We start from the raw sequence: 19,476 nt of genomic DNA, 5'->3' as shown, positions 1-19,476 counted from the left end.
TGTTACTTGGAAGCATGAGGACTCAAATCTTGGTCCATTTTGTGGGTGACAACCATAGCTGAATGGTATACAGAAGATGCTTTTAATGCAGAAAGGCCCCGAGGTACAATTCCCCACTGGCATCTCCAGGTAGGTAAAGGTAAAGGGACCCCTGAACGTTAGGTCCAGTCATGGCCGACTCTGGGGTTGCGGCGCTCATCTCACTTTATTGGCCGAGGGAGCCAGTGTACAGCTTCCAGGTCATGTGGCCAGCATGACTAAGCCGCTTCAGGCGAACCAGAGCAGCGCACGGAAACGCTGTTTACCTTCCCACCGGAGTATTTATCTACTTGCACTTTGACGTGCTTTCGGACTGCTAGGTTGGCAGGACCAGGGACTGAGCAACGGGAGCTCACTCCGTTGTGGGGATTCGAACCACCGACCTTCTGATCGGCAAGTCCTAGGCTCTGTGGTATAACTCACAGTGCCACCCACATCCCTGCATCTCCAGTTAGGGCTGGGTACTCTGTTCTGAAACTATTGCTTCCAGCCAGTGTAAGCAACACTGAGACAGAGAGATCAATGTTTGATTTCCTGTCTTCCTGTGGAGCAATGTGCTCACCTCTGGAGGTGGCAGGGGGCAGCAGGACGCCGGGAGCGATGGGAGGGAAGGCTAGTGGCTGCTGTGTGTCCTCATAAGTCAGGGCAAGCTTGTGGGTGGAAAGAGCAGGCAGAAATCCTGCAACCCAGATAAATTATGCAAACGGAGGCATCTGCATGGATGCGTTTTGCAAAGTTTGGAGGACAGCGGAAGGTGCAGTGCGACAAAGCTCTGCAACTGGACCTTACCTCGGAAAAGAGTTCTGCTCACTGCACCCTCCCATCACCACAAAGCTCCCCCCATGCAGCCCCAAACACGCACTTTGTGCCAAACAGTCAGACTGCCTGTGCCCTCTCGATGTTGCATGCGCACTGCTTGTTCGCAGTCACTTGGGACTAACTCCCTTATGGGATAGTTCCATGTGTATATATACTTTTGTAACCTAAGACTGCCTTCAGGGATCTAACTGTGAACTGAATGAATGTGATGTGAGTAAACGACTTTTATAAAATATATACAACAATAAAATTGTTGTGTATATTTTTTAAAAGAGGGACAAGAAGGGATCTTACCAGAAATCTTATATAGAGAGGTTCAGACGAACCTGCAACAAGCAAACCGCTGTGCATTTAAAGGGGAATGTTGAAACTCTGCTAAGACACAGAACTTGCTAACGCAAGTTAGGAAGGATATCATGAAACAGTATATCCTATCCTGCCTCCCACAATATTCACTAACTAAATGATTGACATTACATTTGGCTCACCAGGCTAGGTCCTCCCTTGGAGCCAAGAAACTTTAGAAACAAATCCTACCTGCTTCATTCCCTCCCAAGATACTAAAAATTGAATGTTTGCACAGAAAGTGCAAAAATGAAAAGGACAGGCCCTGGTAGCAAGTTACAGACCCAATCCACAGTCCTACACACACAGGAAGGCATGTGGCCACCTGTCCAGTTATCTGGAGCTTTGTGACCTGTTTAAGAAATGCAGTTAATAGATGCTTCACATTCTCCCACCTGTATGTGCCCCCTTTTTCCTTCTTGAACAGCCACAACTTCAAGCGAAGCAGCAGCCCATCTTGTATGCAAGGGTGCAGTCTCAGCATCCATGCGGTACTGCCCTTGGGTCTGGTTCTGAAGCTCCAGCGACTGCAGAGTGCAGTGGACAGATTTCTGGTGGGGTCACCTGGCCGACAGTGTGTGGCCCCCTTGTTGAGGCATCTGCACTGGCTGCCCATCTGCTACTGGGTCAGGGTCAAAGCCCTTGTATTAATTTACAAAGCCCTGGACAACTTGGGTACAGGGTACCTAAGACCCTTATATCCCAGCTTGATCACTCAGATCATCAGCAGGAGCATCGCTGGTCCAGTTGGTGAGGCTTCTTTGACAACAAGAAACCGAGACTTGAGTCTCATCGACCCAGTCCTGTGGGACACTCTGCCACTAAGGACCCAGCTGGTCTACTCTGAGTAGGACCAGCACTAGATATAACCTAAGGGACAGAAGAGAAATTTCACTTGGCCTGAGCCCAATGAACCCATTTGCATCTCCTGGATTAATATACAGTTCGGAATAAATTTTTTTCTTTGGATTTCACACCTATCTGAATTTTGCACTGTACTCTCCAACTCAGAAAAAAATGTACCACAATGGATAAGAAAAAGAAGCGCACACATTTCCAGTAAAAACACATTTAGAAATATTTTTAAAAATTCTTAACGTGGATTTAATTACAGATGATTGCTGTATGAACAGAACGAAAGAACCCTGTTGGAGCCAACCAAATCATAGCAACAAAAGAAGCTGCTTTATACAGAGTCATAGGTTTGGTCCGTCTAGTTCAGTATTGTCTGCACTGACTGGCAGCAGCTCTCCAGGGTTTCAGGCTGAGAGCCTCTTCCAGGCTTACCTGGAGGTGCCACAGGGAACTGAACCTCAGCCCTTCTGCACACCAAGCAGTTGCTCCGCCACTGAGGCACTGCCCTACTCTCAAGCAAGCACCATTATGCTTGCAGGAGTGACCAGGCAGATGGCTCTGGGAAGCTGCCAAGCAGGGCAGCTGGGGTAGCTCACTCAATAGAGCATGAGATACTTAATCTCAGGGCCATGGGTTCGAACCCCACAATGGACAAAATATTCCTGTATTGCAGAGGGGTGGACCAACCTTCAGGATCCCTTCCAACTCTACAATTCTATGGTTCTGTGAAAGCAGCAGCAGCCCCACCCTTAGGTTCTGAGGCAGACTGCCTCTGACTATGGAGGCTCCACTCCCAACTGGTGAGACAGGTCAGCCCCATCGGCCTGCTCCCACCTCACCTGTCATCTGGGGGGCAGCCATTCTATGAAACTGCCTTACAGGGGCAGATGGGAAGCAGAAGAGCTCACTCCACCAGCTTTGCCGAAACCCCAGCTCCACCAGCCCCTGAACTGTGCCAGGTGATTATGATAGGAATCTGTGCCTGGGTTTTTCTTTTTCCTTTTCCCTCCCTGCAGCTTACCCCTTGTGTGTTACAGTCTTCTTCTTTTTTAAAAGGGAAATGTGCAAGTCTGCGAGGGCAGGGACTGCCTCATTCTGATTCTATGCAAGCCGCCCTGGCAGGCTTTTTGGATGGAAAGCGGGGTACAACCCCCCCCCCCGGTGATAAAATAAGCAATACATAAGTGATTGTCATGGCTCAAAATGAACATAAAAGCAACCCTGTTGGGTCAGGCCAAAAGTCCAACCTCCCGTTTCCCACAGGGGTCAAACTCTCAGGAGTGCACACCCACCCACTCCGAAAGCAGGGCATCCGGCCAGCAGCCTTCCTGGGTGTCAATGGGTGCACCTTACCTCGAAGCAGAAATCCTGCCCCAGGATGCTGCTATGAACAGGCTTAATGACCACTTCTTCCTCCATGCTGAGATCCAGGGCCTCCACAGCGCTACTTGGACTGAGCAGTGACTCGTGGGAGCGAGATTCCTTCAGCCTGGGCATTAGATGGGATCTGGAGGGAGAGGAAGGCAAGAACAGTGAAGATCAGAGCCACACCCTTCCAGCACCACGGAAAGGACCAAGCACCGCTTTTCACGATAGCCCTTGAAAAAAGAAGTGTCAGGTTGGACCAACAGCACACCTGGATTGTATTTAGGAATGTAACAATCTGTCTCACTATTTATTTATCAAATTTCTATACCACCCATCATCCGAGGGTCAGTTTACAATACCAAAACACAAAAACACATACATTGTACCTGGTCAGACCATTGGCCCCATCCTGCTCAGTATTGTTTACCCAATCTCGGTCCTCCAGATGTTTTGAGACTACAGTTCGCAGCATCCCTGACCACTGGTCCTGCTAGCTAGGGATGATGGGAGGTGTAGGCCAAAAACATCTGGAGGGCCGAGGTTGAGGAAGTCTGCTTTACACTGACGGGCAGTAGCTCAATATTGTCCACCAGGCTTTCCTGGATTTCCGGCAGGGGGTCTCTCCCAGCCCCACCTGGAGAGGTTAGCGGGGCTCAAACCGGCGACCTTCCCTGATCTACAGCCCTTCCCACCCATACAGGTCCCCAAAGTAGCTCACAAGTGTAAAAAAAAAGATAAAACAATAGGAGTGGGTTAAAAACCAATAAAGAAGAGCAACAAGCAATCAGCACCATTGTAAACCAAGACTCTGAGGATCAGAGATTTTAAATAGAATAGAGATTTTAAATAGAAGCCTGCTAACACATTAAGTAGAAGCCTGCTAACTCAAAAAAGCTCAACAACTTTGGTTGGCTCTTTGGTTGGCCCTTCACTTCACCAAATCTGGCCCTCTTTGGAAAAAAGTTTGGGCACCACTGTATCTAATGAAAAATGTTGGCTATACAGTGGACGCTTGGGCTATGAACGTGATCCGTGCAGGATGCATGTTTGCAACCCGCAGCATTTGCAGCCCGCAGCAGCGCGTCTGCGCACACACAGGTTGCAATTTGACGCTTCTGTGCATGCACAAAGTGCAATTTAGCGCTTCTGCGCATGCAAGACCACCAAAACCCGAAAGTAACGTGTTCCAGTACTTTCGGGTTTCGGCGGGTGCGTAACCAGAAAAAACGCAAGCTGAAGTGGCTGTAACCCGAGGTATGACTGTATTTAGGGCTTGAGAGAGCACCTTCTCTCTTTGGAAGCCAAGCAGGAGGGGCTGCTAAACGCAGTTGGTGGGGCTGTGTGGGGCTTGGTAGGTCACAAGCTAGGGTGGCTCGCGGTGCACCCTTGCATTTAAGCATTAGCCAGGTAGCCACAGGTAACCCAGAATTGCATATGTGCAGGTGAGTGAGCACACAGAGAAGGGAAGAGCACTATGTCCTCTCTGGCAGCAGGAAGGTGTGTGTGCTCCACTGGGCTAGCAAACATGTTGCTACTAACCTTCTTGGGCTCATGGTCAAGGCTGACTGAATGGGATCTTTGGTCGTGCGAGATCAAGCAGGGAATTCAGGGAAAGGAAAGGCAGATTTGAGAGGATTGGCAACAGCTGGTAGGAACTCCCTCCAGAAAGAGGTGTGTCAGGCACCTTGATTATTCAGTTTCCGGCAAATGCCTTTTGACACATGAGGAGTGCAGATTTTTTAGAACACACCTTATTTTTTGTGATTGTAGGCTGTTTTAAACAGTTTCTAATGCTGTGTTTTAGTGCTGCAACCTGCCCCGTGACCTTAAGATAAAGTGCGGGTAATTAATAATGATAATAATTTTACATTCCTGGGTTTGAATGAAAATCTGCTGAAGATTGTTGTGTGATCCTTTCCCGCCCACAGACAAGGAAAGGAAGCCGGCTCCAGAACATTTCCCGCCCCTCATTTCTTTGGACAATGATGGGAATAATTTTAAGTCAGCCACAACAATGCAGCAAGGACAGAAAGGGCATTGTTGAGGTCCCAGAGCAGCTTAAAAGAAAACAAATACTCGGGGTGTCTTGGAAAAGAGCAAAGATGCAGGATAAATGAAAACCTCCCTGCAGATAGTGACAAAAGCCAGTGTAGATGTTCACAACCATCTGTTCAACCCCTCATCCCTCCCTTGGATCATTGGAATGGGTTCTAAACTTGAAATAAGGGCTCCAGGGATGATGCAGAAAGTTGAAGGCACCCCATAAGGAGGAAGGGAACACCTGGCAAGAACAGAACTTTATGCAAGAGCCATAACTCAGTGGTGGAACACCTGTTTTGCATGCAGAAGGTCCCATACACACAAAATTAAGACGCCAAGTACCATAATCACATCTGAGTTCCTATTTTCTTATTCCCCAAATATCTATTCTATTCTATTCTATTCTATTCTATTCTATTCTATTCTATTCTATTCTATTCTATTCTATTCTATTCTTATATTGCATTCCACTTCCACCCCACCTTTTTTCTGAAGCTGGCATATGTTGGGTAAAGGTAAAGGTAAAGGGACCCACTGACCATTAGGTCCAGTTGTGACCGACTCTGGGGTTGTGGGGCTCATCTCGCTTTATTGGCCGAGGAGCCAGTGTTTGTCCGCAGACAGCTTCCAGGTCATGTGGCCAGCTTGACTAAGCCGCTTCTGGCGAACCAGAGCAGCGCACGGAAACGCCGTTTACCTTCCCGCCAGAGCGGTACCTATTTATCTACTTGCACTTTGACGTGCTTTTAAACTGCTAGGTTGGCAGGAGCAGGGACCGAGCAACGGGAGCTCACCCCGTCGCAGGGATTTGAACCACTGACCTTCTGATCGGCAAGTCCTAGGCTCTGTGGTTTAACCCACAGCGCCACCCGCGTCCCTATATGTTAGGTACTTCCTCTCATTTAATCCCCACAGCAACCCTGAGGTAGGTTAGGCTGAGAGGCAGCGACTGGCCCCCGAGGCCCTACAGTCAGCTTCACGGCTGAGTGGAGATTTGAACCCTTGTCTCCCAGGTCCTAATCCAATGCTCTAACCACACCACACTGGATCTCTCTTCCAGATGGGAAACCCTTTCAATAAGACCACATGCATCAAAAGAGAAGAAGGGAGCATAGTGTTTTTTGCTTCCAGACAATTGGCTGTGCCCAGATACAAACTGCACCAGCTAATTAAATCAATCCATTGCCTTTTCTTAATAATAAGGGTTCCCATCACACAGCAATGTCCTTGGCGCTTGCAAAGTATAGAACAGGTCTCTGCTGAAAGGGATTTACAATCCAGAAACTGATGTGGGGACACAATGGAAACCGAAGAAGCATGGAGGCTTGGGATGTTGTGTTGTGTGGAGGGAGAGGCACAAGAAGGTTCTGCGTCTATAGAAGTCCCAAGTTCTTAGGTTTGGCTAAAGTATGGTTCTCCTAGGGTGAAACCGGGCAACGCTTCTTCATCCGATGATGCAACTCTATTATTTAAACTGGGTACTGAGCAATATTAAATATTATCATTATTGTTAATTGCATTTATATCCCACCTTTTCCCCTCCAAGGAGCTCAAGGCAGCTACATGGTCCTTCCCCCCCCCCCAGTTTAATTCTCACAACCACCCTGCGAAGTAGGCAGGGCCGAGAAGCCAGCTCAAGGTCACACCCAGAGAACTTCATGGCCCAACAGAGATTTGAACCCTGGTCTCCCATGTCCTACTCAGAAATGCTAACCACTACACCATTCTGGATTGCAACGCCTCTCTATTGTACATGCAGAAGGGAAAGGAGATAGCTCCCTGGCCCCAGGGAGCCTACAGTTTAAAGGCTGACAGTTATGGGGAAGGAAATGGGGCGGCAGCTCAGACACCGGGAGCTGACGCTTTGTGTGTGGAGGGTTCCCCCCCCCATTCAATTCTCAGCAAGTCTGGGGAAGGGCTGGTGAAGACCAACCTACCTGAAATTCCCTGGAAGGCTACAGCTCAGTGGCAGAGCCCATGCTTTGCCCACAGAAGGTCCCAGGACCCAATTTCTAAAATCCCCTGCCTGAAAAACCCCAGGGAACATCTGCTGTTAGTGTCCGTGCAGGCAGCTACCAACACTCCAAAAGGCCGTTGCAGGAGAGGCGCAAAGGGGTTAAGCTTTCGGGGATGCTGCTTTCTCCGGAACAGAGATCAGTCCTGTCCTCCCTCCCCTCCCCAAGCCTCACCAAAAAGGACTTCCATCGCTGCCCCATCACCGCCTCGCAGCTGTGGCCTGGCATGGAACATCTGCTGCGGGAGAAGTCAGGCGAGAGCTGGGCACCTCCTATTCTGTGCAGAAAAAGCTTGAGAAAAGGGAAAACTGAACGGGGGGGGGGCGTCTCTCCCACTGCTCCCAACCACCTGGTTCCCCCCTCCTCGCCCATCCCACCTCCTTTCCCCTCCTCTGGCCCCCGCTCAGCATCGCCAAAGCAGCAGAGGCACACAAACACACACTGTGAGCTTTGAGCTTGATCTGGCTCCCGCGGCTGCTGATTGGCTGCTCTGTAGCTGGGGAAGGGAGCCACAGCTGCCGAAAATGTCAACATCCGTGCGCTTGTGAGCAAGCAAATGAGCACCCGCTGCGCACTGTGAGGAACGTGGAGGAGCGGTGCCATGGACCCCGCAGTTCAGGGCCTGGGACAAGTGGTGAGGTGGTGTCAGATTGCTGGTCCAAAGAGATCTCCCCAAAAGCAGATAGATATAAGAGCCTGGTTGCTGAATCATGCCCGTGGCGCAACTCGCCCAGGATCCTGTTCTCACAATGGCCAACCAGATCATCCAGTTGTAAACTTAGGACCACCAAAGAGTCGTCCAGTCGGACCCCTGCAATGCAGGAGTCACAGATAAGGAATCACTAAGAGGTGGCCACCCAACCTTCGTGTCAAAACCTCCAGTACGTTTCCGAGCACAATTCAAAGTGTTGGTGTTGACCTTTAAAGCCCTAAACGGCCTCGGCCCAGTAGACCTGAAGGAGCGTCTCCCCCCCATCGTTCTACCCGGACACTGAGGTCCAACACTGAGGGCCTTCTGGCAGTTCCCTCCCTGCGAGAAGCCAAGTTACAGGGAACCAGGCAGAGGGCCTTCTCAGTAGTGGCGCCCGCCCTGTGGAACACCCTCCCACCAGATGTCAAAGAGAAGAAGAACTACCTGATATTTAGAAGACATCAGGGAAGCTTTTAATGTTTGATGCATTACTGTATTTTAATGCTGAGTGAAGAAGTTATTCCTTTTATCTGTCCTGAATCTTACAACACTCAGCTTCATCGGATGTCCACAAAGTCTAGTGTTATATAAATTTAATAAACGGTAACAATGATTAAATAAATAAATAAATAAATATATAAATAATCCTCCAAAGTGAAGGGAGGGGGGCTTTATCTGGGCTTCATGGAAGGGTCCTATTTCCTAGCTCTATGGCATGGGTCAGCAAACTTTTTCAGCAGGGGGCCGGTCCACTGTCCCTCAGGCTTTGTGGGGGGGCGGACTATATTTTTTTTGGGGGGGGGGGAATAATGAGTGAATTCATATGCCCCATAAATAACCCAGAAATGAATTTTAAATAAAAGCACACATTCTACGCATGTAAAAACACGCTGGTTGCCGGACCGTCCGGAGGCCAGATTTAGAGGGTGATTGGGCCGGATCCAGCCCCCAGGCCTTAGTTTGCCTACCCATGCTCTAGACCAGTGTTCCCCAACCTGTGGGTCACCAGATGTTGTTGAACTACAACTCCCATCAGCCCTAGCTAGCAAGGCCAGATCTCAGGGATGATGGGAGTTGTAGTCCAACAACATCTGGAGACCCACAGGTTGAGAACGGGCATTTACTTGCTATATGCTTGCTAACTATGCCGTTTGCTTGCGACTAAAACTGGAACCTGCATACACTGAGCGGTTCAAGTGAGAGCCTAGCCCAATGCTCCAGCCAACTGACGGGCTGATTGGATGAATGGTTTATGCCCTCTAATTTTGCTACGAGCTCTTTAAGTCTCCAAGCTGCAACCTGACCTGCTCCTTCCTCGCAGCCACAGAAGCGCTGCCCCCCACTTCCTCTGGCGCTGGCACCAACAACTTCCTAGGGCTTAATGAGTGACCCAGAATCTTCCAGAAATGATAAAGCAGAGCATCCCCCCTCCCCACGAGTTCAGCTCATGGAGGAGCGGAGGTTGCCAGCCAGTGGTCAGGAAAGCATCGCAGCACAGTCCTACCCATGTGTACTCAGGAGGAAGCGGGTGCAGGATTGTGGCCCTGTGCAGCAAGGTGGTGGGCTGATGGGAGGTGCTTAAGCAGAGCTCGGATGGCCACCTGCCAGTGGTTCTTTAGCTATGATTCCTGCATTGCAGGGGTTGAATGAAATGACCTTTGGGGTTACATTCCAAATCTACAATTGCATGATTCTACAGTTTATATAGTCAAAGTGAACTTCAGGTCCATGAATAACCATAGTTTAGAGGTCCCGGGCCCTAAGGAAGTCAGACTATCCTCCACCAGGGCCAGGGCCTTCTCAGTGATGGCTCCAACCTGGTGGAATGCTCTGTCCCATGAGACCAGGGCCCTGCAGGATTTCACTTCCTTCTGCCAGGTCTGTAAGACAGAGCTATTCCACCTGGCTTTTAATTTGAATTCAGCCTGATCTTTTATTCTCCTTCCTTCCCTCCCCTTTTTATGAAGATTCCCCGCTCTGGGATCCCTCAGCTAATTCTCCCTTGGTCTCCTCGCTCGCCCAAATAGGACTAATTTAGCCAGCTAGCCCTGGTGATCATCTAATGTTTATTGGATGGATTACCACCCTCAATTGATTTTTGAATTCTAAATTTATTGTTATTCATGTTTTTATGCTGTTTTTTGTTGCATCAATTAAGTGTTTTAAATTTGTTGTTAGCCGCCCTGAGCCCGGTTTTCTGAACCGGGAAGGGCGGGGTATAAATATGTATGTATGTATGTATGTATGTATGTATGTATGTATGTATGTATGTCTGTTGTCACAATGAATATATTACTTCTAAAAGTGTAAGACCAGTCTTCTGGACATGTGCAGAGCACCATCACGGCGATCCTTCAGCTCAGATTCCTGCATTTGCAGGGGGCTGACTAGAGGACCCCTGAGGTCCCCACCAACTCTGCAATTCTATGGTCCAAAGCCTCAGCCCTGCCTGCAACAGCCCTTCCCCAATCCTTCATGATTACTCATAAAAGGAAAGGGCTCCGTCATAACCTAGAAACATCCATCCCTCCAAAGGCTGGAGCCTTTCCCAGCAAATCAATCACTCAGCCCCCTGCTGACACATCCGTTCTGCTCTCTGACTTCCTTCAAAGGTTCACTCTTGATAGATGACTCTACCTGAACCCAGAGACCAGAAAGAAGTGGTGGGATGCATCCTGCTCAGGTCTCAGGAGGCCGCTTAGTTGCGACCTTCATGGGTTGCTGTGAAATGACCTGGTTGCCCTCTCCCTCTCTCTCTTAGCAAACAATTCCGCGTGCTCTTTCAAAAGATGGATGCTAATACCGGCCCATTGTGTGGGCGCACAGGGTTTAAACCAGTATTCCTGTGGATAAGAGCTGCCTCCAAGCTGTTGTGGCTTGCAACCATCAACAGCCCTCTCCTCCATGAAACTGTCCAGTTGCTTTTGGTGACCATCACTGCCTCCTTTGGAAGTGAGTTCCATAGTTAAACTATGCGCTGAGTAAATAAATACTTTCTTTTATCCATCCTGAATAACAATAATATAGTCTTAATTTATTATTTATACCCCGCCCATCCGGCTGGGCTTCCCCAGCCACTTGGGGCAGCTTCCAACAAAGATTAAAAATGCATTAAAATGTCACACATTACAAACTTCCCTAAACAGGGCTGCCTTCAGATGTCTTCTAAAAGTCTGGTAGTTGTTCTTCTCTTTGACATCTGGTGGGAGGGCGTTCCACAGGGCAGGCACCACCACCGAGAAGGCCCTCTGCCTGGTTCCCTGTAACTTGGCTTCTCGCAGGGAGGGAACCGCCAGAAGGCCCTCAGCACTGGACCTCAGTGTCTGGGCTGAACAAGGGGGGGCGGAGACGCTCCTTCAGGTATACTGGGTTGAGGTTGTTTAGGGCTTTAAAGGTCAGCACCAATACTTTGAATTGTGCTCGGAAACGTACTGGGAGCTAATGTAGATCTTTCAAGACCGGTGTTATGTGGTCTCGGCAGCCACTCCCAGTCACCAGTCTGGCTGCCGCATTCTGGATTAGTTGTAGTTTCCAGGTCACCTTCAAAGGTAGCCCCATGTAGAGCGCATTGCAGTAGTCCAAGCGGGAGATAACTAGAGCATGCACCACTCTGGAGAGACAGTCCACGGGCAGGTAGGGTCTCAGCCTGCGTACCAGATGGAGCTGATAAACAGCTGCCCTGGAAACAGAATTGATGTGTGCCTCCATGGACAGCTGTGGGTCCAAAATGACTCCCAGGCTGCGCACCTGGTCCTTCAGGGGCACAGTTGCCCCATTCAGGACCAGGGAGTCCGCCACACCTGCCCGCCTCCTGTCCCCCCAAAAACAGTACTTCCAACTTCTATCATATCACCTCTTTCTTGCCCTCCAGAATGAGAACATTTCTTCATAGGTGAGCAGCTTCATCCCCTTGATCTTACTTCCTCTGTCAAAGGCAGTCTGCCTCTGAATGCCAGTCCCTGGAATCACAGGTGGGGAGAGTTGGTGTTGCCCTCAGGCCAGGCTTTCCATGGGCACCTGGCTGGCAACTCTGAGGAGGGCTGGACTAAGTGGAGTTTTGGTCTGACCCAGAAGTTGGCTTGTTCTGATACTATTAGGGGCCCCTTGCTCTCTGCTCCACAGGGGCTGCCAGCTGGAGAAAGAAAGTCACTAGCTGTTCTAGGTAGGACAGGTGCACACACCAACTTAGAATGCCCCTGGACTAGGGATTCGACTCGTGTGAAACTAGAATGGGCCAATTCGATGCCAGCATCCTATGTACATAGGTACATACAAAAAGGTAAAGGGACCCCTGACCGTTAGGGCCAGTCGTGGACGAATGTGGGGTTGCAGTACTCATCTCGCTTTATTGGCTGAGGGAGCCGGCATACAGCTTTCGGGTCATGTGGCCAGCATGACTAAGCCGCTTCTGGCGAACCAGAGCAGCACACGGAAACGCCGTTTACCTTCCCACTGGAGCGGTACCTATTTATCTATTTGCACTTTGACGTGCTTTCGAACTGCTAGGTTGGCAGGAGCAGGGACTGCGCAATGGGAGCTCACCCCATCACAGGGATTCGAACCACCGACCTTCCTATCAGCAAGCCCTAGGTTCAGTGGTTTAACCCACAGCACCACCCGCGTCCCTACAATTTATACACTGCTTGATTGTAAAAAGCCTCAAAGCAGTTTACGAAAAGATGGAACAATAAAAGTACCACTAAGAAAAATTAACAGCAATGACTTCAGACATTTCAAAAGTTAAAAGAACAATAGACGAATAACAGATTAAGACTTGCATTAACTTTCTGAACACCTGGGTAGGTTTGTCTAACAAAAGTGTTTTTAGCAGGTGCTGTAAAGGGTACAGTGAAGGTGCCTGCTTCATCTCAAGAGGCAGAGAGTTCCAAAGCTCCCAGTTGCCTTGTGCTCACTCAGTCTGGGCTGCTGGACATTGAGAGAGGCTGTACATCTCAGCTAGGTTTGTCGTTTGTCCAGTTTTGGGCTTGCGTCTGAAGAAACGGAGCTTCTAGATCAGCGGTGAAGAACTATAAAATCCACAATGCTTGGAGACCTCTTTAGAGGGCTGAAATCCAGACACCCTGCCTCCAATCAAATTAGTCCACAAGGCTGCCGGGAAGACAAGGGTGAGGGCAGAGGGGCAGGAGTCATGGAAGATCTTTCAGAGAGCTACTCATCCGCTATCATGTGTCTTGTGAAATCAGGCTAATGAACAGGATTTATGGCTTGGCAGTTACGATTCAGAAAAGGGTGCCTTTGCAACAAGAAGGAGCAACAGCCCCTGGGCTGAAGACTGGGCTGGAGGGTGATGTATATCAGCCATGGCAGCCCAATGGAACCTCTTTCTTCAGAGGCAGTCTACCCTGGAATACCACGTGAGGCAAAAACAGCAGGAGAAGGGCCCCAGACTCAACGCAGAAACATCTGGGAAGAGGTTGACACTACACAAAGTAGGCTGCTGCCATCTTTCCAGGGAGAAGGTACTTCTCAGGGGTTTAACGGAGCAAAAGTGGCATTGACAACCATTTTTATCTCCACTTTTCCCACGCAAGGTGGAAGCTTCAGCCAATGTTCAGGTGTCTGACAGGCCTTGAACACAGCTGGGATGCCAAAAGGTTGGGGGAGAGAAGGAGCCAAAAATGTGTCTTGTGAAACCGACTCTTTGAACTGCAAAGGAAAAACTGAGGCTGCAGAAAGGCCTTTGCTTTCGAACTCTCCCCATCCCACCGCTCTGCGGTCATCTCGACATTGACACAATAAGGCTCTTTTTGCAGTAAGGTTCCTCCAGGCGCGCTACTGCTCACTTGCGTGCTGGCAAAATGCAACCACCACAAAAGCGCTGCGATAGAGGCAATGAATGAGAACTGCTCCGAGGTTGCCTTTTGGCAGTGTGTTATCTATGTGCTACTGTGCATCTGCAATTGCCGGGGCAAGGACAGGAAGTTGTGGATGCAGAGCACTCTGTACAGAAGTCAGGAAGAAAAGGAAGGTTGAGTGGGGAGGGGGTAGTGGTTAGGGCCAGAGTTCAAATCCACACTTGGGGCAGTCTCTCAGCCTAGCTTTCCTCACAGGGTTGTTGTTGGGGGGGGTGAAATGAGGAGGGGGGAGCAAAACATGACAACTGATAATAGTATCTCTTTGACCACTGTGGGAAGCGGGACACTGGACTAGACAGGCCCTTGGCCTAAACTGACAGGCCTCTTCTGATGCCTTTAAGCAGGGGTCAGCAAACTTTTTCAACAGGGGGCCAGTCCACTGTCCCTCAGACCTTGTGGGGGGCCAGACTATATATATATATTTTTTTGGGGGGGGAATGAACGGATTCCTATGCCCCACAAATAACCCAGAGGTGCATTTTAAATAAAAGGACACATTCTCCTCTAACACGCTGATTCTCGGACCGTCCACGGGCCGGATTTAGAAGGCAATTGGGCCGGATCCGGCCCCCAGGCCTTAGTTTGCCTACCCATGCTCTTAAGCATTGAGAGGAGGCTGAAGCAGGGAATGCAACCGGCCCAGAAGGTGGGCAGAGCTGAGAGTTTCTCACAGCCCTGAGTCACACAGGTGAGGGAAGCTGGAAGTCCCCATATTGATTGGAATTAACCAGGCACATCTTTGGCCGCAGGGGCCTCAGGAGCAGCTAATTACGCCATCTCTCTGCTGGCTGAGCTGAGCTTCCTGCCAGTCTGCTGGCAAAGCCCGCTCATACCTTGGGGGTCTGCTCTTATCTCGCACACCCACCCCTCATCTTCCTAAGTCTCCAGGTGTCCCACCCAATGGCTGAGCACACACTGGGGATGTGAGGGACCAGCGAGAAAGGGTCTGTGTTCAATGCTGAAAGGCGGCTTGTCTGGAGCAGGGCTGCCGATTCCTAAACTGGGACGGCTGCTTGCGCATGCACGTCAACTAGAAGTATTAATACGCCCCACGTGTTACGCTTTGAAGAGGAGGAAAGGCCTGGAATGCAAACTTTCAGAGGGATGCGCTGGATTAGTTTTGAAGCCTCTCACTCACCTTCCATGCCTTTTTTTGGGGGGTGGGTGGGGAGTTCTTGGCCTTTATTTCTGTGGGCCACCAATAAGCCAGCACTGCAAATACTAAGACAAACAAACAAAAAAACCCTCAACGACTGGATTATGGTATCCAAATCAATGAGATCTGCATACTTTAGCATCAGAGAAGATGGCCCTGGAACTCCCAGGGATCTCCTCCACTTCTGAGGTTACCAGCGGCCTGTCTTGCTCTGGGGTCCCCGGTGTGGGGCTTGTGGGTATCCTCTCAAGTCCTCCCGCCTCTCCCAATTTGCATTTATTTATTTAAGTGTGGAGTTGGGTGGCTGGTTGTTTTTTTTTTTTAAAGTTCAGTAGGACTGTAAGAATGCAAGAAGAGCACGTTGGATCAGGCCAGTAGTCTCTCTAGTCCAGGATCCTGCTCTCACAGTGGTCAGCCAGATGTCAGTGGGAAACCAGGGAGCAGGATCCAACCACAAGAGCAATATTCTCCTGCCTGCAGATTCCAGCAATCAGGGGCATCACTGCCTCCAACTTCAGATTCAGAGAAGGCTCAGCTTTCAGGTCTTTCTTGACTGGGGAAGTGGGAGGTGTACACCCTTACTTATTTATATCACAAGCCTTGTATACTGTTTAATAATAATAATAAATTTCTAAGCTGTTTCCATAAAATATTCATTACAAAATAGCAGCAATAAAATAAGACTTTTAAAAACAGGAGACAAAATAATATCAAAATATAGATAAAATAAAAACATTTTAAAAAAACAAATTTTTGCCTAAACGAAACAGTTTTTGACAGGGTCTGAAAACAGTATAACGATGGCACCTGGCTAATATCAATAGGCAGGGAGTTCCATATAACTTTCTGGTTTAAAATGCTAAGGTATAAACTACTGTGCAACTCTCCCCTTCCGAAAACCTTGGCTAGTAGCCATTAAGAAGGACTTTCTGCATTAAGAAGGACTTTCTTTCGCCTGTCCTGAATCTTCCACAAGTTCTAGTGTTTCAAGATTGGGAGAAAACCTTTTCACTATCCACTTTCTCCACACCCTGCAGAGTCTTACAAACTTCTATCATGTCATCTCTTACCTGCCTTTTATCCAATCTAAAAATTACCAAAGGTTGCAACCTTTTCTCACAGAGGCGTCCCTCCATCCCCTTTCTGAATCTTTCCCAACTCAACAATATCGTTTTCGAGGCGAGGTGTCTCAAATCGAACACAGCACCATAGACTCGTAGTACAACATTATGATATTGACAGTTTTTAAATATTTAATTAAAGGTAAAGGTAAAGGTACCCCTGCCCGTACGGGCCAGTCTTGCCAGACTCTAGGGTTGTGCGCCCATCTCACTCAAGAGGCCGGGGGCCAGCGCTGTCCGAAGACACTTCCGGGTCACGTGGCCAGCGTGACATCGCTGCTCTGGCGAACCAGAGCCGCACACGGAAACGCCGTTTACCTTCCCGCTTGTAAGCGGTCCCTATTTATCTACTTGCACCCGGGGGTGCTTTCGAACTGCTAGGTTGGCAGGCGCTGGGACCGAACGACGGGAGCGCACCCCGCCGCAGGGATTCGAACCGCCGACCTTTCGATCGGCAAGCCCTAGGCGCTGAGGCTTTTACCCACAGCGCCACCTGCGTCCCCAAATATTTAATTCCCTAGTATCAAATTAAATGCATGGAGGAAGAGAGGGCTACTGGTGCCTATTGATGGCTATGGGGAAGCTCCAGATTCAGGGGCAGCCTACCTTTAAATAACAGCTTCCGGGGGGAAAGGAAGGAAGGAGAAGGCTACTGCGCTTGCATCACCTGGCTGGACACTGCGGGGAAACAGGATGCTGAGTTGATTGGGCCTTTGGCCTGACTCATCAGGGCTCGGCTCAGCACAGTGAGTCAGGTGGAAACTGAGATGGGGAGGGATGCTCCACAGAGGGCCGATTGTACTTCCTCTCATCTCTGCTCTGGTTTAAAAATAAAATATTTGCAGGCATGCAAAGAAAATGTTTCGATTTGGGAAATCAGAGAAATGTCGCTTCAGACAGTGCAAGAGAGCCCTCAAGTTGGAGATGGGGAATCTGCTCATCCACCTCAGTGGATGTCAGCAGAGGTCAGAAGACACCCTGCCTTGTGTCCTTTGCCATCCCATTTGAGGCAAAAGAGCAGGAAGCGAAGGAAGTAGCCTGCAATGCAGTGTGTGGTGACCCCACCACCCAATTGGCGTGAAACCCTCCCTGTTCATTCACTTGCTAAATGCAACGCACCTTCCAGGCATTGCTCCGCTTCTACATACCATTCCCTGTCCCACCGATGTTTTGTGACTCTTCCCTCTTTGCAAACATTGCTATAGAGCTCAGCAGGAGCGAAAAAAGTGACCAATGGGAAGTCTGCATGGCCCTAAGGAAATCTCAGAAGCCACCAAGTTGGGAGAAGGCCACAGTTCAGTGGCGGAACACCTGCTCAGGGTGCAGAAGTCAATCTCTGCCACCTTCAAAGCATTAGGTAGAAGTTGAGGTGAAAGGAAGACCACCTGCTCCATTTACTGCCCCATAACCTTCCAAGTGCCATGGCACACTACTGCTGAGGTCCAAAGCAGCAGCAGCAGCAGCAGTTTCCTGCATTGAAAAAAGTTCATCCAGCTGGATGGAAGCAAACCAAGAACAACAATTGTGAAGAGCTGCTAAGGGTAGCCTCATCTCAGGACGGGAAGTTAAGAAGCATCTGTGCATTCAACCTGTCACTTGGATGCAAGAGAGGCACAGCTGAAAGAACAAAGAATCACACAGGGACACGACAGGCAAACTCATTGCAGTTGAACAGATAAAGGCTTCTAGGAGGCCAAAGTAACTTGCAAATATCCAACCACATCACACAAGCGGTTCTGTGACACAGCACGTTAAGAGTAGGCCCTATCTTCACAACGCCCCTGCAAAGGAGGCCAGTATTAGGCAAGGACTACAAACTGAGAGAACACGATGCAGCAACTTTGCTGAAAGGCCAGCTGCCCACATGTGTCTTTAGACAGTGCCCTAGATGCTACTGGTAACTCCAACATCCAACACCAAGAGTTCAGGGCAGAAGAATAAGCAAATAACCAAAGTTCGTCAGAATCAAACAAACCTGCCAGCCAGAAGCTGCAACCAAGCCAGAGCTTTGGTTTGCAAACTATGGCTTGCAAGCAACTTCCAGCGCATGCCTGCAGTTCTATTTGGATGTCTGAGAAAACTTGTGGTTGCTACAAGTCTGGAAAGGAAGGGTAGAACTTGCGAAGAGAGGGGAGGGAGGCAAGAGAAGGATCCTGCAAAGGCTTATGAAATGTTCCTGATCTTGGAGATCGGATTTTGCGATGTCTGAATTAAGTTGGAGTTGATAGGCACTGGGCTGCAACTGCTAATTGCTCCAGAAACGCATCATCTCCTTAAGTGCAAAAGAGCTGTGATGGGTTAGACGGAAAGGGCAGGGAAACTGGGGGCCTCCCAGCTGAGCAGCCAGCATGGCCAATGGCTAAGGACAATGGAAGACGCAGTCCAAAGACATCTGGATGGCCAGAGCTTCCCCACCCTCCGCATGCCAGGCCCAGAGGCCCACAGCCAGGGGACAAAAGTGGGCGCCTGTCTCACTCTAGGCTGCTTCCCAGCAACCAGAATTCAAGAGTTAAACCAAGAAGTTGGAGGCAGAAGTGCTTCCTGAAAACCATGCGAGGACAGAGCGCTGCTCTTGTGCTCAAATCCTGCTTGCATCTGGTTGGCGACTGTGAGAAGAGAATGGTGGACTAGCTGGGCCTTGATGGCTAGATGCCAACTGATGAGACTGGTCCTCCACGAATATTGCCTCATCTGCCTTTCACAGCCATCTAAGCTTAAACAGTGACTAATGCATACAGTGGTACCTCTGGATGTGAATGGGATCCGTACCGGAGCCCCGTTCGCATCCTGAAGCGAAAGCAACCCGCATCTGCGAGTGCGCAATTTGCCGCTTCCACGCATGCGCGTGAAGTCATTTTGAGCATCTGTGCATGTGCAAGCAGCGAAACCCAGAAGTAGCGCGTTCCGTTACCTCCGGGTCGCCGTGGAGTGTAACCTGAAAATGCTCAACCTGAAGCATATTTAACCCGAGGTACGACTGTATATTGTGGCAGTGAGTTCCTTAAGCCCATTAAGCACAGTGGAAGAAACCCTTTGATCTGCTCCTGAATTCCCTGCAGCTCCTTTCACTGGTCAATTCTCCCCACCCCACTGATGGAGAAAAACTCCACCCGTGCTATTACAGTATCGCATCATTTTATCACCATCGTCC

At 49.5% G+C, this 19,476-nt stretch overlaps 1 protein-coding gene across 10 annotated transcripts in view; it reads right to left on the bottom strand.

The window, feature by feature from the left end:
* The window catches only part of DAB2IP (DAB2 interacting protein), a 320,886-nt gene that overhangs the window by 72,880 nt on the left and 228,530 nt on the right, over positions 1-19,476 (bottom strand). For all 10 annotated transcript variants that reach the window (XM_082208814.1, XM_082208812.1, XM_082208815.1 and 7 more), the window contains one exon: positions 3,412-3,565. In XM_082208814.1, the coding sequence (XP_082064940.1) occupies positions 3,412-3,565 (154 nt within the window). The remainder of the gene's footprint in view (positions 1-3,411; positions 3,566-19,476) is intronic.

This window comes from Podarcis vaucheri (assembly GCF_965113315.1).
Source record: "Podarcis vaucheri genome assembly, chromosome: Z".
In the NCBI taxonomy this organism is placed as follows: domain Eukaryota; kingdom Metazoa; phylum Chordata; class Lepidosauria; order Squamata; family Lacertidae; genus Podarcis; species Podarcis vaucheri.
The sequence above is the reverse complement of the archived record's forward strand: the minus strand, read 5'-3'. Positions and strand labels throughout refer to the sequence as shown.